Source organism: Blennius ocellaris (assembly GCF_963422515.1).
Source record: "Blennius ocellaris genome assembly, chromosome: 1".
NCBI classification, from domain to species: domain Eukaryota; kingdom Metazoa; phylum Chordata; class Actinopteri; order Blenniiformes; family Blenniidae; genus Blennius; species Blennius ocellaris.
In genome coordinates this window covers 35972586-35997518 of record NC_137650.1, presented here as the reverse complement: position 1 = coordinate 35997518, position 24933 = coordinate 35972586, and the positions used below count along the sequence as shown (strand labels likewise).

Sequence of the window (24933 nt, the reverse complement as noted above, 5' to 3'; positions counted from 1 at the left end):
TCCCGAGCAGAAGCCTTTTTTAATAAGATGCCCACAAAATGTCATTGACATTTGCAGGAAAGTAAAGCCAAAGGCAATGAGCAAATTAAGAACATTGACGAGATTAACGGCCCACGTGTACAGTTTGAAATCCAGTGGGATGATGTGCACTTTTTCCATTTTCTTTTTAATACAGGCTTTGTGTGTTTGCGTCCAAACTGATTGGTGGAATTATACAAACCTTTAATTTTCCATGTGTTTTTATAAGGATGTCAAAGTTGATGCGTTAATATGGATTTATCCATCATCATGATTAATGTGATTACAATTTTTTATGTAATTTACCCATTTGGCAGTGCAGAATGAAGGCACAGTGCACTGCAACACATTTCAAGCTTCACCTCTGGGTTTGCTGCGGCTCATTTGCATACATTCGAATCCTGTTGACTTTATGCAAATGAGACACGATTGTGCAGGAGACATTGCAAAACGTTCGTAAAGGGTCAAAACTCCCTTCAGTGGAACCAAAACTAGGACAGATTCAGCAACTGCACTGCTCATTTGCCAGAAATATTTTTCAATGGACTGTTTTAATAAAAGAGAACATTTGTGAGCGAGCCGCCATGTTGGTCCGGGTAGAACTCCAGGAGGAGACAAGTGATGTGCTGGTTTATCTTTGTAGCAGGCTGTAGAAGGTTAGGGCCACATTAATGAGGATAAACCATTGTTTTGAAAAAGAAAGGACTTCTTTGTTAATATGAACTGTTAAAGGTGTTTAATAAACACATGGAATGGAGATATATTCCCTTCTTTATTGAGTCTGTTCATGCAAAATGAAAATTAATTATATTTAATTGTGATGAATCAAAACTAATGCACAGAAACCTGTGATTAATATGATTAAAATATTTAATTGTTTGACGCCACAGTTTTGTTTAGTCATTATTTGCAGGCCTCAGGAAAGGTCACAGCTAATTAAATTATCACACTTGTTGCTTTGCTCCTCAGTGAGCCCAACATTTCCCGCACAGATTATAAATCAACTGATTCTTTTCTTTATTAGAACAACTAATTAAAACCATTTTGGATTGCTGGATGTTTTCTAGAGAAGCACGACGGTGGAGGTAAGGACTGTTGCCTCACAGCAGGAGAATCTCCAATATAGATTCCAGATGTTGTGGAGAAAACTGATGGACTGAGGTGAAGAACAGTCACACAAGCTGGAGATAAGATGAACTGATGAAAACAATTTGAGCTTGGAGGAGTGACATAACATAAATACTCAATAGACATTACTTATCCATCACCATTGTGTTTATAAAACATGGGCTCATCAGGTGAAGGCCACCTTCTAAAACCTTCACATGATCAGTCACATCCAATCAGCCATTGGTACAATCATGACATCCTCGCCAGTGGTGACAGCTGGAAGCTCACACACCACCGGGAGCATTATGTTCTGTGTTTTTCCCAAGGACACCCCCAAAAGCATAGTGATGGCCAAGGACACCCCCAAAAGCATAGTGATGGCATCAGGCCATCAACCTTCAGATTGGATGACTCTTCCAGCGAAGGCAGAGCAGCCCCACGCTGTGACTGACGTACAAGTGAAGACCTACGATGGTACTTCAGTTCTCAGGGAAAGATTCAGCTGACATGGCACTCGTTCTCTTAAGTTGTGTTATGGCAATTATCCTTGACGTGTACGGCAGTTTGTTTTGGCCATAGGGAGAGCACTCAGTGACCCGGTACTATGGAATAGGTTTGAGCATGCTTTGGGGAGAAAGTTGAAAAATATTATTGCGCATCAGAAATGTCCCCGGCATCACGCTCGGATCGGGTGGCTAACCCTAACCCTAATCTCGCTGCGCATTTGTGAGGTGGCATGTTCTCCCAATGTAGAATTCGTGCTGTATGAAGTTTGCATGTTCTCCCTGTGACTGCGTTAAGAGAGCAGGTTCTCTCTGTGTACACTTCTATCTATGCATTTGTAGGTTCTCCCTTTGCGAAACTGATCTAGCTATGATCGACCTAGAAGCATGTCGAGTTTGGCACACTCTCCCGGTGCACATGTTTAGGGTGTGAGGTCTGACCGTGTGAAGGCAGGATGTATACTCTCCTTCAGTGTGGACGTTCTACCTGTGCAGATGTTAAGGGTGTAATTATCCCCCGCCGTAGCCGATAGGCCCCGAAGGGGGATCTTGAAACAGTCTCCGTACGTCCGTCCGTTCGAACGTTTCTACCTATATCTCGGCAACCCCTGGGCCCACAGTGACCAAACTTCACATGTGGATACATCTCAGAGGGGGAAGGGATACTATGGTGACCTTGACCTAATTTGCATATTAAGTAGGTCACAGGGTCACGAAGTGCTTAAAAACACATTTTGGGCTCTGGAGGCCTAGGTTTTTGAGCTAGGGCTCTGAAATTTTATACACACCTACTAGTACTCTGGGGACACCCTCCAGCATACCAAGTGACCTGACCTTGACCTTGACCTTGAAGATCGGTAGGGTCTGAAGTTTGCTCGTCATGGTTACAATACATGTATTTTCATATCAACATTTCTCCTCATTTCTCAGCAGTTCCTGGGCCCACAGTCACCAAGCTTCACACATGGACACTCCACCTGGGGAGAAGGGGCACCATGGTGACCATGACCTCATTTGCATATCAGATCACAGGGTCACTAAGTGCATAAAAACACCTTTTGGGCTCTGGAGACGTATTTTGACATAGCTTATGAAGAAGACCTTTCAGATTCCACATAATGATCTACTAGGACCCATGGAACACCCTCTAGTGTACCAAGTGTGCTGCCTTAGAGCTGCTTTGTGAGACAATATAAAGCCCTCCGGCGGGGGATTAGCCCAGCAACGGCCTTCTTGTTTCTTCCTCTGCACGGTTTGTATGTATTCTTTATACATGTCCTCCGCGTGCATGAGGGGTTTTGCTGTTGCTTCTTCTCAGTCTTCAAAGATGTGCATGTTTGTTTATTGGTGACTTTAAATGTGCATGTTGGCTGAGTCTCTGCTTTAGCCCGCGACCTGTCCACGGTGTCCTCGGCTTTGTGCTCACTGTCAGCCGGGATGAGCTCCAACTGCCTGCAGCCCTGCTTTGGATCAACCAAATCACAATTGGACGGGAAAAAAAAATTGTTGACAGACTGCTGCGCTGATAGTCTTTTATATCGTAATTATAACATTTAGTATTGCAGAAAGCATTCTATTCCATGGCTAAGAAACAAGCAAATCGTGTAAATCATTTACACACAACAAAAAAAAAACCGAACTTAAAATTTGCTTTGTTAGTTCAGCATAAACGCTATCTCTCTGTAGCTTCTGCTCATGGCCTCCTCTGACAGTCTGCCAATATCTATTTTCAGCTGATCTGATAATGACTTTTTTTATACTGAGCAGCACCGTAGTTTGTGTCTGATAAGAGCCTCCGCCTGTTGTCATGAAAGCACTGTACCTATCACGTTATGTGAAGAGGAGAGAATAGACCCATCTGTTCATGCTGACGCTGACTTTTACACACACACACACACACACACACACACAGACACACACCTGTGTTCCTCCGACCACTCCAGGACATCCCCACACCGCAGGCACCGCGTCGGCGGATGCATCACCCCCTGCAAGCAAATGAATATGCCAATGTTGGGTCAGATTTTCATCTAAGTACATTATGACTCACTCAACACTCTTTATACACATGGAAATGTGCTTCAAAGTACTTGTGGTCAATGCAAAGCTGGCAGAATTTTCATTCTCGCTTCAGATGCAAAGTGCTTCCCGAATGATGTTTGAAGCAGAAATACATAAAACGGTGTCACTGATCTACATAAAAGCCATAAAAAAAAAAAAAACCCAACATGGACAAAGCACTGTGAGTTCACACTCTGAAAAGCACGTCCAGCATCGTGCACGGTTTGTTTAGGCACTTTAAAGAGTTAAATGACAGCAGGCAGGTGTCTAATCATTTTGCAGTATTAGCAAGCATGCAGACAAGAGTCATAAAAAACTTTCTTCAGGGTAAAATAGAGTCCTGCAACAGATGTTTTACTTTAGCTTGGTGGTGCTTTTATGGCTATTATGTGCAGCACTTTGTTGTTTGTTATCTGTTTTTAATGTGATAACAGGCCGTGTAGAAAGTTCACATCCACATAAAAACTGAAGGAAAGTTTTCAGCTCTCAAGTAAGTTTATCAGATTACATAAATGTACATGGAAAATATACTTTTATTTTTTATTTTTATTTTAAAGGACTATTGTCATCTATATAACATTTTCCACAAATGTACGACTTTCGCCATCCACACCTTATCCGAGCCATCGTTTTAAAATGTCCCCCCTCGGTAATCTGTGTTTTCAAAAAACAGTTTTCAGGCTCCTAAAACGCGGCGCCCTGTGGATGATTGGCCAGAAATGATGCCGTTACATGAAACGGCGCGTTTTCATGTGGGCAGGTTTTCACTTGGAAATGTTGTGGTGTAAACAGGACCTTAGAGGGACATCTTTTAGAAACCTCCAGTTTTAGAAACAAAAAGATTCTGTCTTCCTTAAAAAAGTAATCTGCGGTGACATCATGACTTTATCCACACCTTCCTAGTCTTTAACATTTAGAAATTATTCCAATTTCTAAATGGTTCTTCTCACAGAAATAAGTGACACTGAGTAAAAAAAAAAAAAATGAAGCTCATTAATAATTGAAACGATTATCCATTTTGCCCTGTAAACAGAGGCTTTTATCTGCCGGCCTTATTTGCATGGGCACTTGTGTTGCCTGTGGGAGATGATTAAAAAAAACCCATAGAAACAGACCCTCTTTTGACCAAAAAAAAAAAAAAAAAGCAGTAGTCTCACTGTGTACTTTGAATTAGGAAAAAGTCTTTCAACCAAGGTTTGGTTTGCTGGTTAACACGCAGCCTGGGAGTCAATTTGTGTTTAACCATCTGTCTTAATGTAAGTGAGCAGCTTGCTCTGCCTTTATTTGACTACAGGTCTGGCTCAAGGGGGGGGGGGGGGCGACTACTGGCTATGCAAACTGGACCATTTGCATGCAAAGGTAGAGGAGAGGACATCCAGCTGTGCATGTGAGGGACAATCTAACTCTACGACAATGAGGAAGTACAGTTCAGTGGAGAATCGGCTTTGGGTCACGATTAAAAGGTGTGAAGGGCATAAGGCTGTGTGTGTGTGTGTGTGTGTGTGTGTGTGTGTGTGTGTGTGTGTGTGTGTGTGTGTGTGTGTGTGTGTGTGTGTGTGTGTGTGTGTGTGTGTGTGTGTGTGTGTGTGTGTGTGTGTGTGTGTGTGTGTGTACAAGGTCTGGCTGTTTTTTGATTATAGTTTTTGGGGCATAGCAAACCCCTTTGGACACATGCAGCGCCTCCTTTAAATATAAATGGTTTGTTGGGGGGGGTGAGGGGGAAAAAAAAAAAAGAAGCTATTGTGTTCCTGAAATCAATAGTGGTTTTTGAATTTTAGAACTGTCAAAACTCATGAAAAACTTTGCGCAGGCTGCAGCGATTCGGTTGGAGGTAGAATACAAAACCTGAAACGACTGAATGAAAACAATGTAAAGCCAAAGAAAGGAGGCGAAATGCCCCCCCGGGTCGTTGATCTTTGTAAAAGGCCGCCTTTTTTGACACCAAGAGAATTATTGTATGAAATGTTTAATAGTCATATGAGGAGAAAGTCTGGCTCCCTTGGTGAGGAGAGGAACTTGTAAAAACACTGAGGAACACAGTGGATATCACATTATTTCATCAATATATTACTTTGAGGATGAACTTTTATGCGCTTTGTAAGATCATTTATATTTAGATCCATTTATTTGACATCAGAAAAACATCCAATGAATAAAATACAAGACGGAGTTAGAAGAATGCAACTCCTTTTCTATCCATAATCAACAACATTTTTATCTTCCCATAGCTAAAAAAAACAATAATAATCAGTCCTATAACAAGATATGAAGGGATGTAATTGAATAGTTCAGTTAAAATATAATATTGGTGATCAAGTAATTCATCTTTAAGTTTCTTCTTGAGGTGATTTCACACTTTTTCCACCCAGACTTCAATGTATTTATGTAAATAAATAGAAAAGTGAAGCACACTCACCAGCGGTGTGTCTTGTCGTTCCTGCATGGCTGAAAGGATCTTCTCTTCCTCTCCATGAACCAGGAAGACATGAGAGCTTTTCCTTCTCAGGTGAATCACCTGGACGCCTTCAGGAAGCCGTACGAAAGGCGTTGCTCTCCCCTGCAGCCAATTAGGTGCTGCAGGCCAGCGACGCTTTGCATGATGGTTAACTGCCGCACGCTGCCCTCATCAAGACCGTCCGACTCCTGCTTCACCTCCACACACTGTTCACTCTTCACTACCAACGCTGGCGCCAGAACAGAAACTCTGACGGTGTTGTGATTAAAACAGGTGTTTCCAATCGTTTTCCACCAAATAAAATCCACATGGCGCCTCAAACCCTCCAAAATGAAGACACTGCTTATAAACTCCTATGTAGAGTTATGGCTTATGTTGAGTACATGAAATTTAAGAACTATAATTAAGAACTGCTCAAATGTTGCTAAATTTTTTTAAACTATTTGGCCACATGAACAATTTTAACCCGTTTTATCGTCAATAGCTGTTTTAAGCCATGTTTAGTTGTTGTAGCAGTTTGTCCATCTTATCTGTTTGTAATTCTATAGATTTGAGCTGTTTCTATCAGTTTGACCTTATTCAGCCAGTTTGAGTCATTTAAACTCATCCACTGTTTTTTCGGGCTTTTTCTAGCAGATTTACTTTTAACAAGCAGTTTTACCATTTGAAGCAATGCTTCAAGTGAAAATGCAGCATATTTGCATTTTCATTTCCGTGGCAATGTTTTGATGGAAACAGCAGACATGTTGAAAACAATGCAGTTTCATGCCACTGATGGGTGCCGTTGTTTGTTTTTGTAATGAAATCACACACACACACACACACACACACACACACACACACGTACTGGCCATGTTGATGGCTATAGCACATTGTTCTCGGACATTCGTATGAACAGATGACAAAGTTGGAATGTCATTTCTGGTGATGGCCTTTGTCAGTTTCTAATTTGCCATTATTTCCACCCACCAGACAAACGTGTAAACCGGCATCGTTGATAGTAAAAGTCAGGAGGTCTGTCCACACTGAGTGACACATTTTACGTTTTGTTTTTCTTTCTTCTGGATTATTCAGGTTTGGCTTTTGGAGCGTTGCAGTTGGAAACTCACCGTGTGTCCCCTGCAAAGGAAGGGAGCTAGAGAGACTGGCATATTTTACTTGACAAACTGTTAAAAAAGCATCTAAAACTTGTCACCCCGAGCTGTGAGATAAGGCTCCCTTTGAAAGATTGTTTGCCTTGCACCAGAGTGAAAACAAGATAAACTGTAACTTGCACATACTCTTCTGAAAGCTGCAGGGAGCCGCTACGGGGAGGCTGAAGAGCCACGTGCAGCTCCAAATCTGACATTTATTCACCTAAAATAAACTCAGCGGCATTTAATATAACTGTTATTATTATCAAGAGCATTTTTTTCCCATTTAAACTATCTGCATTCAAAACGCCTTCCTCAAAATAAATGACATAAATAATAATATGACTGCAATATTTTCTGTGTGCAAATGCCTATAGAGCACAAATGCTCTCTGTTAAAAGCTACAAAAACACACGTTCAAGTAAGTGAAATGTACTTAAGTAGAATAACATTGCTGGAATGATTGAGCTCATATGCATGTTTTTGACCTGCGAGAGGAAACGAGAGGATTCCGTGCCGTCGTGCTGTCATGTTCCTCCGAAGCTCCACTCAAACTGAAGACTCTCACTCTGAGTACTACCTCCTCCCCCGTGTGTCCCCGCGTCTCACGTACACTTTTTAATCAGTTTAAATCTCTGCAGAGGTAAGCATTTAATTTAAGCATAATCGAAACGGTGCATATTTTGCTCACATGTGCAAGTGTCTGCAGTTTGCACACAATATCATTTGCATGTTGCATGACGACAATATTGATTATGGGCATGAGTGTCATTATGTTCAGAAATTCTGAACATTATCTAATTGTTGGATCCGTCGCATGCAAAATGATTCCTCACAATATATCAGATGCATGCAATACGCATATACTGATGAATATCTATGAGCATAATGGGAATGTGTACCAAACAGACAAATTACCTGCCAGGTGACAGCAATCAACTGGGAACAAGAATCAGACATATGCAACCTGTATGGGGTGTAGCTATGTAAATATAATAAGTGTATGAATTATGTTTTTTTCCCTCCAAATGTCATCATTGCTTTGATTTTTGTGTCTTATTGTTCTTGGTTTTGTTCAGTGTGGCTTCAGCGTGATATTTGCACAATGAGGAGCAAACGTCGAGAGAAAAACCGGGACAAAACTAGGCTTTGTAGACAAAACACATCCCCAGGGCGGGCAATCATGGCAAGAAAGCAGAATGTGACAACCATGGCTCAAACGATGACAAAACTGCCTTTTCATTTTGGTCCTCGCGCCAACTGACTGACACCAAACTGGGTTTTAAAGCAGGATTTCTATTGGGGGTTTTTTTTTTCCCCTCAAAGCTCCATAGTTGTGAAAATTGCACTCACTGTTTGGAAAAGTGCTGCGATTGTTTCAAATCCGAGCTCGTGCAACAGAGAAGACAAAATAAAGATAATGAGTCCGCAGCCAGCATTGAGCCACATCTCCCGGTAAATTTCACTCCAGTTTTTGTGCTCGATGGTGTGTTTTGTTGTGGTTTTGCCCGAGTCGTGCTTCTTTTGTTTCCTCACATCACTGTATCACAGAGCGGAGGTGGTTCATCATGTTGGACTGCATGTGGTTCAGGCAATCGCCTCCATGAGTGGGAGTAGCGCACCACAAAATCAACAACAACCACCACCACAAGCTTTGCCTCCATTGTCATGACTCCCAGTCCATATTATCCTGGGACGAGGTAGTTTGTTGTTTTTTTCCTTTTTCCCTTTATTCCCCATTTCTTTTTTCTTTCTTACTTTTCCTTTTATTTCTCAGACTTGGGAGTTTTATAGCTTAGAGTCACCGTCCATACAAACATCTGTGTACTCCCATTGTGAACGTTTAGAATGTATTGTTCTCTGCACACAAAAACAAAAACAACCAACAGCACCCACTAGTAGCCTGACATCACAACTATACTGTTTTTAGTATTTCTGTTATTTCTGTGTACATTTTCTGAATCAAAATCCCAAAGATGATGTGTTTTACGTGAAACGTGAGATTGCTTCTTTCCCCTCATGGATAGTTGTTGAGTTACAACTTTTTAACTGTACAAAGACTTTACGACAACTCTTATGTCGATTAAAGGGGTAAAAATGGCATCTTGTTGCATGTTTGTATACAAATGATGTAACTCCTTTGTTTCTGCAAAATCACAGTAGCAGTATTGTTACAGGCATTGCTTGAAAAGGACATTCCTCTCAGCAAAATGTTTAGAGAATACAAATGAAAATGATGATATAAAAAGCCTGGTAATCAAATGAATTTGTCATTCTGAGGCAAATGCAAAAATTAGAGGCTTGTCTACAACCTGTGGGGAATTGTCTGCTTACAGAGGCTTAAACAATAAAAAGCTATTACATTAATTACATCTAATCTTCAGCCCAACTTAAACTAAATACCACCTCTTGATTTGAACTACTTTCCATTCTGGACTGCGCCGCTTTCATCTGATCAAGAAGTGTGAACTCACAGTGACATCGATTATACTGGAAGTGCGTACCGACAAACCAACACCCAGGACAAACGCACATTGTTGAACTCATGGGCATCAAATTCATTTTAGTTTGCGGACCTCATGCTGTGCAAATGGATCTCATGGGGGCTAAAGCAATGAACGGAATAGCATAATAAATTATAAATAAAGACAGTTTTCTACATTTTTCCTTTGCTTTACTGCAGAAAGGAATGACTGGTAAAGGTGAACATTAATTTCAATATGTTTGCTTTTAATCGTAACATGTTTATATGTTGAAAGACAAATAAGTGGTGTTATTTTTAAAGAGGCCTTAATTTCCAAATACAGTACATGTCCAAAACCATGTGCTGCTTTGCCATTATTTCCTTTTAAGGTTTTTCAACTCAAAAACACAACAATACAATCATTTACAAAAACATTCATAACAGCTAATTTTTTAGAGACTATTTCTTTTGGAGGGAGGGGCATTTCACTGTATTTTACACAAGAAGATTTCATTAAAATATGATTTATAATTGTAGTAATAGACATTTTCATCACGTACTTTGTACAACAAAGAAATACATTCTGGAATGTTACTGTTGGACTATTTTACTGGTCTTGCCTGTTGAAGTAAAGCATGAAGTAGAGCTGCATGAGGCCCCTGAGCTGAAATGTGTGCGACAGTCCTGCTCCAGGTTCATGTCGGTAGGAGCCTGTTGCCTGGCAGTTTGCATGTTTTCTGCAGCCCTTGGCGTGAAGGTGGCAACAAATCCCTCGTCACAGTTTGGCTCCGATGCTTCTTCTCCATGTGCACGATTCTTTGATGTCACACTCCACTTTAGTTTAACTGACAAATCAAGAACAATAATGCAGAGGTTTTCTATATCGCTTTTCTGGACACTCAAAGATACTTTACATTGTATTATTCATGCCCTCCATACTGGTAAACTCTGTCTGTGGCCACTGCTGCTCTGGAGCAGACTGACGGAGGAGAGGCTGCTCATCTGACCACCACCAACCACTCACTGCATTCTCTTGAGATTAATGACGATGTGTGTTGCTTTTTGCTTGTTCTACAGAAAATCTCCACCTCTGAGTCTGGTTCCGTAGGTTTCTTCCTTTTAAAAGGGAGTTGAACCTTCCACCCTCACCTCTGCTTGCTCATGTGGAAGAGTTTGGATTTTCTCTGTAAAAGTGCCTGTTCGTACAGATAAACTAAAAATGTAATTATTCTTTGCTCACAAGCATGTTTTATTACAAACAACAGCCCAAACTAGTGGCCTGCCAATTCACAGCATTTCTGCCTTTTCTCTTGTCATTACATGAAACTTTCCTGAAACAACTGCAGTGACAATTCCATTGTTGTCTCTGTAGACCAAGCATCCGCTTCCCATTAAAAGTAAACATGTATAAATAACATGTATAATGACGGACTGGCCCAGTTTTGTTTTACACCAGCGGTTTAAGACAGACTGTTGGAATTCATAGCAGCTCTCAATAGTCTTCATTACACAATGAATGGATTTCACCCACCGCCTCCCCGCGTTGGTAAAAAAGACAGCTGCGGCCAATGAAAACCCCTCTCCTCCTCATTGTGCGCTAACAAAGCACCTTGCGCCCTGCAGCCTTTAAATAGACCGCTGGTGTCCAGAGGAGGACCGTGGGGACAGGACCAGCATCCTCCTCTAAACTCCGAGTGCAGGATGAAGCCCACCGGGTGCAGAGACTCTGTTTGCAGGAACCTGTTCGGCCCGGTGGACCACGACCAGCTGCGCCGGGACCTGAAGCTGAGGCTGAGGGAGACAACCGAACAGGACAGCCGGCGCTGGAACTTCAACTTCGAGAGTGAGACGCCACTGCCTGGGAGATTCGAGTGGAAAGAAACACCCGCGGACTGCGCTGCACGTTTCTACCGGGAAGCGGCAGAGCGCAAACCAGCCGAGGGCGCGTTTTACGCACCGACTGAGAGCGCGTTTTACGCACCGACTGAGAGCGCGTTTTACGCACCGACTGAGAGCGCGTTTTACGCACCGACTGAGAGCGCGTTTTACGCACCGACTGAGAGCGCGTTTTACGCACCGAGTGAGAGCGCGCAGGGCGCAGGGAGCGACCAGGAGAACCGCTCCATCGTCTCCAACAAACACCCCGCTGAAGTGACGCCCGGCAGGCGGAAACGGGCTCTCTCCAAGCCGACAGAAAAGCCCCGGAGCAACGCCAAAATCACAGGTAAACAAAGTTCTCCCACACTGGACTGGTTTGCTTCATGGACTATTTATTGATCAATTAACAAATACTGAAGTAGGTCTTTCTCATATCTTTTTACTTGAGTATTTGTTCCCTTCATTTACAGCATTTGAATACAAATCCCCGTGTAGACTCCATTGTTATTCAAACTAGATCTTTCTTTGTTCTAAAGTGAGGACGAAACAGAGATAAAGTAATAAAAAAAAGGAAAGAAAAGAAAAGTAATCTGTACTCAAGCTGTTTTACATGTCATATAAGAAAAGATTATAAACATGTGCAAACATTTGTGGTGGAACATATGTAGTGTGTCCTCCATGCTACTAAATGAGTGTAGTAAGTTGTGTTTAATGTACTGTTTGTGTAAGCAATACATTGCATAGGGCAGCAGTGAGTTTCTGCAAAGGGATGTTTTTCTAAAGGGACGAAGCTAATTTATAACTCATTTATAGGAAACTGGAAATGACGAAGAATGTATGATTTATATTTTGTGCCAGTTTTCCAAAGATCTGATTGGCATGTAACGATGCATCATTTCTGTGTTCTGAGGTACAGACATATCCTTCCACAGTTATGTACTTTGTGGCCCGTAACAAGTTAAAATCTTTGTCTAACAATCTCCTTTTCTGTTTCTCTCTTGGCAGATTTTTTTGTGAAGAGAAGAAGAACAACAGAAACAAAGATCATCTTAAATCCTCTGCACACCACATTGACTGAGCCGGCTCTTTGCAAGATGATAAGATGACCGCACGTCTGACAAATATACTTTTTTATACACATTTAAAAACTTTTGCTGGACAGGAAAGAACCAAAGAATTTATTTTATTTTATTTTATTTTATTTTATTTTATTTTATTTTATTTTATTTTATTTTATTTTATTTTATTTTATTTTATTTTATTTTATTTTATTTTATTTTATTTTATTTTATTTTATTTTATTTAGTGCAAGATACAGTTTTGGAGTTTGGTATTTATGTTATTTATCAATATTTTTATTTAAATACATTTTTTCATCCCTGATATGCTGTAAATGTTGGCCTGTAAAAGACACGTGTGTTTATCTGTATTTTTAAAATGTTTTAGACCATGTTCCTGATGTTTTTATTGATATTGCACTATTTTGTCCTTGTTATTGACAAACTATGCATCTTCCTGAATAAAGTGACACAACTTTGACTTCCGGTCTTATGATTAGCTTTCTGTTGATGAAAACTTCAAATAAATCAATATTCCCAAAGAAGATGTTATAAGATATACGAGCATATTCACCCTCTTTTCTTTTATCTCAGTAGAAAAAATATATAATGTATTTTATTGATACATAATGCCTTTTTAATGCTTCTTTGTCCTTTTTGGTTGTGTGAGGGTCATTTTAATGTGTTAGAATACTCATTAGAATGGATAAAGTAGCTTTACTGCAATGACACAAATAATAATTGCACAGTTTAAAATTTTAAGAAAAGTTGCCCTGAAAATGGTGTAAATAAATGCTAAAGTCTCTCTAACCCTGAATCGTCCTCACAGGTATTAAAAGAAGAAATGAGTCAGTTTGAAGCACGTGAGAAGAAGTTCGATAATTGTCTTCAGATATTGGGAGGAAAAAGTTCAGATTTATTAGAAACGTAAATACTCAAGTCAAGTAAGTTATAAAAACTCCTGAGAATCTACTTTGCAGCCCTTACAAAGTAGAAATACTGTGATAACTACAACCTCTGCATGGATTTAATTACAAATACAATAAGTTGTTTACTTGCTTGTATTTTTCTTTGTCAGATTTTCTTCATGCAATAATTAGCCTTTTTTTTTTTTTTAAAGCTACATTTTTGTCAAAGTGTGCTTTTATCAGGAAGCAAACAAAACAGCCCAGATCTATTCAGGACTATTGTGGAGTCACAGACGGCTCTGTTTATAATTAGCGTCTCTCTGAAGTCCTAGAAAAATCAGTTCAACTTTCAGGTTTAGCAATTCCAGGGAAGAAAATTGTCTCACAGTGATGACTTTCTCCGGGTTGTATTATGACATATATCTTAATCACACTCATAATTGTAAGCAGTGTGCTGCCAGGCTGAGGATGACAGCCATTAATAGGAGCTGTAATCGCCCCGGCCGCCCACTCGCCAGACCCGGATCTGCACATCAAGTGCAATCATGACCACGGGGTTCAGAGGAATTTCAAGAGGCCATCTGGCCGGAGCGCAGGACAATGGCCACAAAAGCAGAGTGTGCCACTCTTTCACCTGCAAATCAGCCTCTGAGCTTTTTCACTCCTCCAGGGTCTTTTCTCTTTTCACCTCGTCTCTTTTCACAGTCAAAGCAGCTTTTATCCCTGACCTGTGGCTCCTCCGGCCCATGTTTGTCTTTACGTTGCCTTGTGTGTGGCTGTGGGATCATGGTCATGAACACACACACACAAGCAAGCAAGAAAGAAAGAAAAAAGAAAGAAAGAAAGAAAGAAAGAAAGAAAAAGAGCAAGTCTTCATGTTTTCAGGTGGCTCAAGGACAACCAATGTGAAATGTGCCATTTCTGAATTTGCAGCAGATTATCCTGCGCTGTTAGGGTGGATTGATTTTTGAATTACGAGCCACACAATCAATAATCAAAATGCATCTACGAGGTCTCATGGATTCTCAATTTTCTCTCCCAATTGAATCCCGTCCGCCATGTGCTACAAGCTGCTCGGTGCTTTATCAGTAAATGAAGCTGTCACTATCACAACGCTGCGGTGAGTACTTCATTTATTATTGGAGGGATGCTGCCGTACAAACGCACCTTCATGTCAACACAAATGATCACAAAGAACACCCAACTGTGAAACTTTAAAGGGGCCGAAGGAGAAGTGTGCTGAAGAGGCAGACCTTAAGCGGGCAATATGTCATATTTTAATGTGAATAAAAGAAACCTTCAATAATAAGTCAAATGAGATGAAACAACAGTCACACTGTCACCTCAAAGAGCAGCTTTGTGAAGTGCTGCTGGTGCACTCCTGAAGCCTTTTTAATCTTGCAATACTAATTTGTACCACAAGATGGTGTGTTGAGTCACTCCAGTGCTGTCAATAATTCTTGATAAAAAGCTGCATATTTTGGTCTAAAGGCTGAACTTGATCTCTTTTGCCTGAAGAGATGATAATGCAACTATTATTTTAAATCTAGAATGGTCACTATATAGCAGGAGTGTCAAACACAAGGCCCGTGGGCCAAAACAAGCTGCTCTGATCCAGTCGACAACCAACAAGCCAATCATGAAAATGTCAAACAAAATGGAGATTTAAAAAAAAAAAATTAAGAGACAACACAATGCTACGATGAGAGCTGTGATAATGATGACGTTGCCATGAAAGCTATATGTAACTATAGGTGAGGTGAAGAAATCTTTGGTAGTAATTGCTTAGTTTTGTGAAAATTGTGATATTTTCCTCACGCACACTGTGAACCACAGCAAAGGAAAACAGACTACATATTTTAAATTGCCTTAAAGTGTCTATCTTGAAACATTTATCCTTGTCTTATTCATGTTTGTTTTGTTTTTTTATTACTGCTCTTACCAATTTACTGCTCATCTTATCTGGTTTAATTGATTGACTGTGTTCTGACATTTCCCATGTCACATGCTAATTCCTGACAGATTGATGACTGACTGATGACAGAATGCATGCATAAATGTAAACACCAGGAAACTACAAATGAACTGCCCCTTGCTGGATAAATAAAGGTGTCTGAATATGAATAAATGTTAGTTTTTAACGGCACCGTTTTACCAGTCCGGCCCACTGGAGGTGAATTTAGGCTGCATGTGGCCCCTGAATTAAAATGAACTCAGATTCTTGACAGTCTAAAAACATTTGAGGTTATTTAGTGGCTCTAAAACTGGAAGCGTCCGTCTCTCTTTTTTGCGGCGTGATCGTCCACCACCAAGTTAACGTCTTACTGAACAGCAGTCTTTTATTCATTTTTAATTTTGGAGCGACTTCGTTTTAAAAAAAAAAATAGAAATCACAATATGTTACATAAACAAAGTCTCTTCACCAAAGCAGATGTTCAAATGTGAATCTTCTGTTTATTTATTAATTTTTTGTGTGAACTCTTCTTCTACAATGTTTGGCTGTAACACAGAGCAACACTTTATATTGCAGTAATTATGGTTAAACCCTCCCAATACTACCCCCCCCCCCCCCCCTCCCACCCCCTCCCACAAAGGCCAACGACCCTCAGCACACTTTAGGAGTGTGTGGGCCATTGTTGCGGACTCCGGAGGCAGATGGTCACTTGGGGGCTTTTCTCCATGGGGCCACTCGTGTGAAGGTATGCCCGGACACCCCATGGGCGACCAGCGGGGGGAAAGGTCACCATCTGCCACCCAAAGGTCGCCCGTGTAAAGAGCGCGGTGTCAGCTGTGCTTCTGGCCAGTGAGGCTGTGACGCAGCCACGCCCACCTCCCAGGGTGGAGAGGAGCTCTGCTGTCAGTGGGAGGGAGGCGCTATTGTCCTCCATGTGACAAAAACCACTGAATTCACTTGCTTTGAGTTTGCTGCAAACTAGCCATTGCACAAGTTAAAAACAATACGAGACATCGAACTCAACAGTAACATTTTATTGTTGAAGATTGAGGACGGCATATCACTAGAATCGATCATTAGAAATGCACATATTACGGGATGCAATTACATTTGTTTCGTGAAAACTGAATCACAGCAAAGCAGATACTGGTAATGCCTTTAGTAATACATTCAATTACTTAAAAATATATCAGGATGTCATAAGACTCCGTCTGCATGAATACGCTTTTCTTTACAAAAAGTTTCCCATACAGATGAAACTCCATCGAGAAATGTCTATTCACACAAAACCACTAAACACTGTTGTATTTAAACGAAGGCCTGCAGAGAAACACACCAAAAAAATACCAAAAACACAAAAGAATTGAAACATCCTTCAAAGTTAAATACAGACACAATGGGAATTATTGCTGTCCAAGTGAGAAAAAGCTGTTTGCGTAAATTGAAGGCAAAATAGAAATTCTACTTTTGGCCACACTGGATTAAAAAAAAAACCCAAGAAATCATAAATTAGAAAGAAAAGCTGTGGCTTCTGTAGCGATGACATAACATGAACATTGGGCAGGAATAAACAATTGAAACGTTTTTCCTACTAGAATGTGCTCATTTCCTTTGTTGTTTGTCATTGTTCTGCATATCAAACTATATTGTATTTCTGTTGCACACTGAAAATGAATACATTTAGAAAAGACAAACCAGAAAAAAAATCCCTGTATTGTTGGTTAATGCACGACTATGGCGTGAGCGTTTCGGTATTCCGCGTCTTCGCCAGTAAAGACAAGAGATGCCGAGCAGGAAGACGGTTATAAAACCCCAAAAATGAGTCACTCTCTAAAAATGCTGCGTTCGTGCGGACAGAATGCCCGTCTGCCAACGAACCTACGCAAATACAAACGACAAAGAGACATCACACTCCCAAGGTTTTTAAAAATAATGCCAGTAAAATATTCCTGAATAATCTGGAGACATTCATGATGTCTATTATTCAAGTGACACACAAACGTGATGCTTAAATAACAATCAGAGTCTAATAGGTTGTCTTCCATATACTGCATATAAGCCGCTATGCTGTTCACAGTGGTTATTTAAATACATCCACTTACTGCGGTCCATTAAACTACATAGCTGTTCAGTTGAAGTGCTTTCCCCCCCTCTACCATTAGATTGAGGCTTCAGTTGGCCACGTGCAATAAAATCACTGGGTGGACATGTGAGGAATACCACAAATACAAACTAGTCTATTTCTACAACATAATAGTTTCTAAAGGCCTCCCTCCGTCTGTAGGGTAAAAAACCCGACTGAAATATATTCTAATATATTTACATTAGCACTAATTTATTTATTATTTAGGTTTTTTTCTGTACATAAAGCTTAAGGCCTCTTTTGGTTATGTGCAAATACATCATGTCTATTTATCATTTACCAGATAAATACCACAATGAGTGAAGCTACAGAAACTTTGTGTTCAATGATGAATCATGAATACTGTGCTAATGCTAATCCTTCAAGGCACCTTGTGTGAAACATAAGGCCTGGGGGCCCAGAGGGTCCATTCTGGCCCATGTGAGGACAGAGAGTAAAAGTTGTTCATCAGACATTAAATAACTGCAATTTCTACTTTATTAACTGAGGATTCCAATCATAGTTACCTTGTTGACGGAGTAGCGTTGCATCAACACCATTCGGTGAGCAGGGATTTGTAAAAAAAACAAAAGAGGGCACACTGAATGGTGTGCTGAAATGCTACATTGTTTGTAATGTTATAATCAAAACAAACAAAAACAATACATATATATCCTAAAATGTATGTTGAAAAGTTGGTGTGTGTTTTTCTGGAGTTGATGAAATTTGTGTCTATAAGCCTCCGGCACCAATTCATAGGCTTTCAGTATGGCACTTTTAACAGTGGCATAATGAAGGCCATTTAATAAACAAAAGAGTGGCAAAATGGAAACAAACAAAACCTCTAATTAACATAAAACGGAACAGTTGGCGCCATCACCAAACTGCTGGACGACGAGTCCCGTTGACCAAAGTGTAACTCAGAAGGTTAGAGTGGAGCTGAGAGAGATAGATATATAGATGGATGGATGCCTTAGCAGTTGTCTTCCTGACGTTCGGGGGCGCTGACTGGGTTGTTGAGGCCCAGCGTGGCAGCGGCCGTGTTGGAGGAGGAAGACGAGGGCGATGAAGACAGCTGGTCGTAGCTTGGCAGACTGTCCTGGCTGAGGAGGACGGCGGCGGTCCGGCCAAGCTGCCGTCTCGGTCTGCCTCCACCTTCGGCCTCGGCAGCCTCCCTGGGGTCCAGGAGGAAAGCCAGCGACTCGGCAATGCGGTTCAGAGTCTGCTCCATGTGCGCTATCTGCGAGGGTTACAGCACATGCTCCAATGAGAAGAACCGGATCAGTCGTTCATAAGAAATCAATTAAGCTTACTTGTGAGAAAAAAAAAAGAGAAGGCTCCTGTTCAATTATGGCAACGCTCAGTTGAATTAGCTGTTGTTTAGCAAAAGTTTGTCTTACACCTGCATCAAAGCGTCGTGCAAAGTCCTTTTGCAGTTAAAAGCAAAGATTCATTTCATGCTTCCCACTGATGATCACAGGCAATAAGCTATGTTGCTCCGTCACGAACGTTAAGTTTGTTTTTGATGATCGTACACGTGCATGTGAATCCTTTGTGGGGAAAAAAACCACTGCGGGTGGTTGTGATTCAACACTTCTGCTGTTCTTTCTTTTGATTCATCTTTCGAAGAAATGAAGGCAAAATATTTCTCTCTGTACTGCAGAACTGGCACAAGCTCTAAATGTTTTACATCGACAATAGCAGGGACGCATGTGTACATACCAGCGTTTTATATTAGGTCACAGTGAACAAAGACAGTTACGCATTTGTTGCATTACCCCTCAAAATACTATTCCCCGAAAGCAATTTATTCTGTTTGTGTGAATTTCCTCCTGAGGTGAGGCTTATGAGCTGCACTTTCATAAATATGAGCACAATGACAACAAGGGCAGATGTGAACATGCAGAAACTCTGTCGTAAACAAAAGAAATGATTTGAATCGCTCCAAAGCAAAGCAGAGTGACTCAAGTTGTACAAATCCCACCTTGTCCTCCATCCTGTGGAGTCGGGATCCAATAGAGTTGTTGCCTCTGTCTTTGACCCGCTCTAAAGACAATGAGGATAATTAAGTCTGCAGTTTGTTAAATACTGATGTTGTTGTGTCGTGTTCTGACAAAGCAAGGCAGCAGTTCATTACCTGAACTGGTCTGGAACATGGTTGTCTTCCCTAATGACTGGTCCAATCTGAGAGAAACATTGAGGACCTCTGGTCAGAAGAATCCTCACACACACAAAACCTGATTTAATAACATCCTCCTGCTAATTTACACGCTCAGGTAAATGGTTTGCACTTTTATGCAAACAGGAGGAAGCGGTGAGGATGTTTGAGTGTAACGATCATCTGGAACAGCCACTATGTGTTTGTTTGTCTGGGTTATACCACGGAGCTTGACGTGCTTCTGGAGGAAGTTGTATAATATATCGTTCTAATATAGCATCCTGTTCTAAAACAATGCATCTGAAATTGGCAGAAAAAAAACCTCAAACGCTGATCTACAACAATTTCGAAGTTTCAGGCCCCGTTTGTACAACATTTCAAAACTACAAAACTTTCGTTAAATTTTTTGTGACTGTTTTTGTAAATGGCTTCCAAGGTTGAACCTCTTGAAAAAGCTCCAATTACGTTTCCATGGAAACGGGAGACAACCCAACTTTTTGACTCCATCTCTATGGAAACGATGGGAAAATGCACCTTCTCTGAAATGCTGCCACTGAGCAAGGCACCACGGCCGGTGGAAACAGTTCTTCTGCACATGCTCAGTAGATGGACGACAACAACAACGGCGGGTTCCAGAGTGTCGTGACTCCCAGTCCATGTTCTCCTGGTAGTTTTATAGTCGAGTCACCCGGAACATTGTTAATGTTTATAGTGCATTGTTCACTGTGTGTGTAGTTTCATTCCCAAAAAATTCCCCCAAACACTCAACAACATCGTTTTCACTGTTTCTGCCGTTTGCGTGTAAATGGAGATAATTCTCAAAATGTTGCCATGCAACACTTTTCTGCTTAAGGTTGCCCTGATTGATTTTTCAAATTCCATAAAAATAGTAACCATAAACAATGGAGACATATCTAGATGTTATGTTTGACATTGTACATGAATCTATAAACTCCTCCCAGTGTTTTACACAACATGGAACACCCGCCTGGTATTTCTAATTCATGAGGGTAAACATGGATTTAGTGTGTTATTGTGCACATCAGCCCCAGAGCCCCGGAGTCGGATCCTCACCTCCTCTGAAGCTCCTTGATTCGCACCATGAGGTTGAGGTGACCCTGGGAATATTGTTCAATCACATCTCGCACATCATAGGGCTTACGGGCTTGCTGCAGTAAAGAAGATAAAAAGCTGTTATTAAATCAATTCTTATTTAAAAAAAAACAAAAACAAACTAAAGCTGTTGTGCTCATTATTTATGAGACAAAATATTTACTGAATTAATAAAGAATCTGTTCCATTTCAGCTCACTGCTTCGAAACAACACTGATTACCCATTAGCTTTCACTAAATCAAAAGTTAATAAACACATTTATTTTACTTTTAATTGTGTTGTACAGCAGGCAATGATTCAAAGGGCTTTTTTCCCCTGCAGTTTGGTGACAATGTGACACTTAAATAGACCTTAACATGCAGAAAGCTCAAACCACGACGAAATCCAAACAACATTTCAGATGAAATAAAATACTTACAATTTGTAACATTACTAACATGGCTAAACCAGTTAAAAGTGTTAAAACATGTAAAACTGTTAAAACAGACAACATAATGTACAACTGCTGAACTAAACTGGTGGAATAGCTCCGACTGCTAAAAGGCTAAATCATCTCACTCAGAAGGTTCAAGTGGATAAAACAACTGAAACAGAACAATGATCAAAAAAGGAATTTAAGTACAATCAGGAACATTTTCGGGGACAACCTTAATCAGACATACTCAGGCACCGTTTGCACGACAAAGTATCACGTAAACATACATTGTTTTTGTGTTTACATTTCAGAAAAGTTTTGTGTTTACACAGCAAAGTTTCAGAAAGTCATACTTTCCCCCGTTTCCATGTTGAAGCATTTTCAAAAGGTTGATTTTATTTGTATATTTCTAAGGGACAATGTGCAAAATACATGAATCTCAAAGAAAAGATGCTTTGAACCAAATTTACAATACAAGTACAGTAGCATTAGTAACACTATTAATGCTTGGGAGCCATTTCCCCCCCAATAATGTGTATTTTCAGTGATTCCAAGCACCATTGTCATGGAAACGGAAACCCAAAATGCAATAAAACTTTTCAGTTTTCCCTTGAAATAGCTGTTGCTTTGAATGTTGCCCATAAATAAATATAGTAAATACACGATGAACCACAGTTCTGGTAAATAGCAGCAGTCAAGGGGGGAGGATTTTTTCTTCCTTTTCTCAAAAGAAAAAAGTGAATAGTGAAAGTACATTATAATCAAAATAGACTTTTTAAAAAGGAACGTCTCATCCTCATCCTCATCCTCTCACACATTGCACCACAGCCTCTGCAAGAAACTATAAAACCTGCATTATGAAAGCACTGGTGCCGCAGGATAATGGAGCAATTCCAGCGGGAGACCAACAATCAGACGTTAATAATACATTTTTATCTTGTTTCTGAGAAATCTTTTTTTTTTTTTTTTTTCCACATAACAGCCGGGTTTAAATAGCTTCCGTACAGCTGCTGAGGGAGAAGAGGCTAGTGGAGTACGAATCAGAGCAGAGGTGAATTTGTTGCTGCAGTTGAAGACAAAGCAGCTGCATTCACCCCAAATTGACCCAGAATCTAAAAGTGAAGGGATTTAAGCTGCAGTTTGTGTATTCCCAAACATATCATCTTTCGCTTCCACCCACCTTTAGTGGCGTATTTAACACAAATTTAAAGCGATGCCAAAAAAAAAAGAGCGCCCTGGGATTAGTACTTAATGTCTACCTTGAAGTTCTATTTTATGTCCACGGGGTTGAATCTTTGATGACTTTAATGAAAGAGTTTCTTGCTGATCGTAGCCATAAAAATGTTGCATGTGAGTCTCCCAACACGTCTATAGGGAAAAAGAGTGAGACTGCTCAAACCTCACATCTCCACTGAAGATATCGAAGCTGACGAGCGTCTAAAAGTTCATCCTCTGCCCTTGGTTTTCCTCATCACAGGTGTGAACTTGCTATAACTTGCACAGTATTTATTTATCAAGTTGGCTCCTTGAGACTTTACCAATGAAAGGCTGCAACAACAACAACAACAACAACCACTTTCAAGCATACAGACAGGTCCATTTCAAGTGGCTTGTTTTCAAATGCTTGTTATTTAACCGATGCATCTCAAGAGGAACGTGGGGAAACAGAGTCAAACGATTACCTGAAAATTTCTCTTGGCGACAAAATAGCGCATCTTCTGGATCACCCGAATGGCTTTTCGGTGCGCCTCGGTCAGCCTGGGAAGGAGAGCAGCACATGTACACTCCAGTGTCAAAGAGTTCATATCCCATCATCTAATATCATCACGCTGCAAGCTGCTGGTTGAAAAGATAAACTGTGTTGACTGAGCATTTAAAAAAAAAAAACCACAATAATAATAAAAATGACCTACGGAGTTCTTGCTTTGCAAGATCTTGTCATTCTTGCCCACAACTCTTTATTGAATAAATGTGTAAAAACGAAACAGCACGACCGTTTTATGAAAACGCAACAACGCTGTGCGCTTTCTGTCTGGAATATCGCGACAGCACAGGTACTTTAAAAACAGACTTCACTTGACCTTGATTCTGAAACTTGTTATCAGCGCAGTGATGATGTGGAGGAGTGGGGTCTCATGAACACTGCCTCATGACTTGTTTTTTTTTAAAAATCTGATCCCAGACCATAACGTCACAATGCCCCAATGTGACCCCGCTCAAACTGTCACTTTCTATTTCACAACCAGAGTGTTTCTGATTTGTTATGACTCCAGCAATCAAACATGCCACATCGTTAAAGTATAAGCTTATCACACACAATATATCAACAATAAATCCAAGATGCAGTGCACCAAAGATGAATTTGTGCTTAGTAAACTAGCCTTTGCAATGGTGCTGAGGCCTGAAGGCAGTTCATCGCAAAGCGTCGGCAGGTGAACTGCCTTTATGAATCGCATGCATGAGGTTTGGAGCAACAGTTCTGTACAGATTCTGCTGAGAAATGTTCAGTATAGACAGAAAATATGTGTAAGTCAGGCTCCAGAAACAGGTGTCACAAGGTGTTTCACAGTTCTTATATGGGTATGGTGCAGGGGGGGTGAGGCTCCAATCAGCCCCGCCAAAACCCACCAAGAAAACTCGACAACTTTCAAGGAAAACATTGATTTAAAAAAAAAAATCAGCTTTCATAAGAATAACCCAATGCCGTGGCTGGAGTTGAGATGTCAGTGACGCTGCCATGACAAACCAGCACTAGCCACAAAGCTTTGAGTTTGTAAAAACATGCATATTGCAAAAGCTGTATAATAAATTCTTTGAACATTTCGGTGTATTTTCACCAGAATGTTTCATTGAATTGGCTTCATGGTGAGATTGTGGTTATTTACAGTAGTAATTGTTTCGTTTTTGCGAAAAATGTCAAGGTTTTCATGACATATACTGATCCTTCCCTCTCAAGACGAAAACAGGCTGTATGTGGCCGATGAACTAAAATGTGTTTGATTCCTTTTAATTCTCAACTCAACTCAACTCAACTTTATTTATAAAGCGCTTTAAGCAGCCGCAGCTGAGACAAAGTGCTGTGCATTGAAATAAAAATACAAGAGGCAAAATAAAAACATTTAAAACAATAAAAACAATCAGATGGTAAAACAACAAACAAAACATAAAAAGTTAAAACAATAAAAGAAAAGCGAAGGCACTAAAACCAGAGCAGAGTCTGACGCTGAGGTAAAAGCCAAAGAATAAAAATGGGTTTTAAGACGAGTTTCAATAAAGTGGTTAATATTCCCGACAGAACATCCCAGGTTGGATCGTAGGTTTGTCGGCTTTTGCAGTGTGTAGTTTTCCTGTCCGCTGTGTGACCAGGCTTCTCCAGATCCCCGTCTCCGTCCTGTCTGTTTGTCCTGTGACGGACTGGACACATGAAGCACCTCTCATGAAGATAAAGCGGGGGGGCGGTTCTATCTGCCTTTAAAGCATCTCTTCCAGTCAATAATATATGTGAGTCCAGTTCCCATCATAGTTACTCCTCGTCCCCATTGGCTTGGGGCTTCAGCCTCTCGACTGAAGCCGGGTTATTCA

At 40.6% G+C, this 24933-nt stretch overlaps 2 protein-coding genes across 2 annotated transcripts in view; both read right to left on the bottom strand.

The window, feature by feature from the left end:
• The window catches only part of trpm5 (transient receptor potential cation channel, subfamily M, member 5), a gene marked incomplete at both ends in the record, with an annotated part of 29538 nt that extends 23403 nt beyond the window's left edge, over positions 1–6135 (bottom strand). The window contains 2 exons of the mRNA XM_080494926.1: positions 3552–3619; positions 6109–6135. Of these exons, the coding sequence (XP_080351052.1) occupies positions 3552–3619; positions 6109–6135 (95 nt within the window). The remainder of the gene's footprint in view (positions 1–3551; positions 3620–6108) is intronic.
• An 11678-nt stretch (positions 6136–17813) lies between these two features.
• The window catches only part of kcnq1.1 (potassium voltage-gated channel, KQT-like subfamily, member 1.1), a 54563-nt gene continuing 47443 nt past the window's right edge, over positions 17814–24933 (bottom strand). The window contains exons 13-17 of the mRNA XM_080494938.1: positions 23034–23109; positions 20897–20991; positions 19802–19848; positions 19649–19710; positions 17814–18904 (exon numbers count right to left, since the gene is read on the bottom strand). Coding sequence (XP_080351064.1) covers positions 18638–18904; positions 19649–19710; positions 19802–19848; positions 20897–20991; positions 23034–23109 — 547 coding nt within the window. The 3' untranslated portion in view covers positions 17814–18637. The remainder of the gene's footprint in view (positions 18905–19648; positions 19711–19801; positions 19849–20896; positions 20992–23033; positions 23110–24933) is intronic.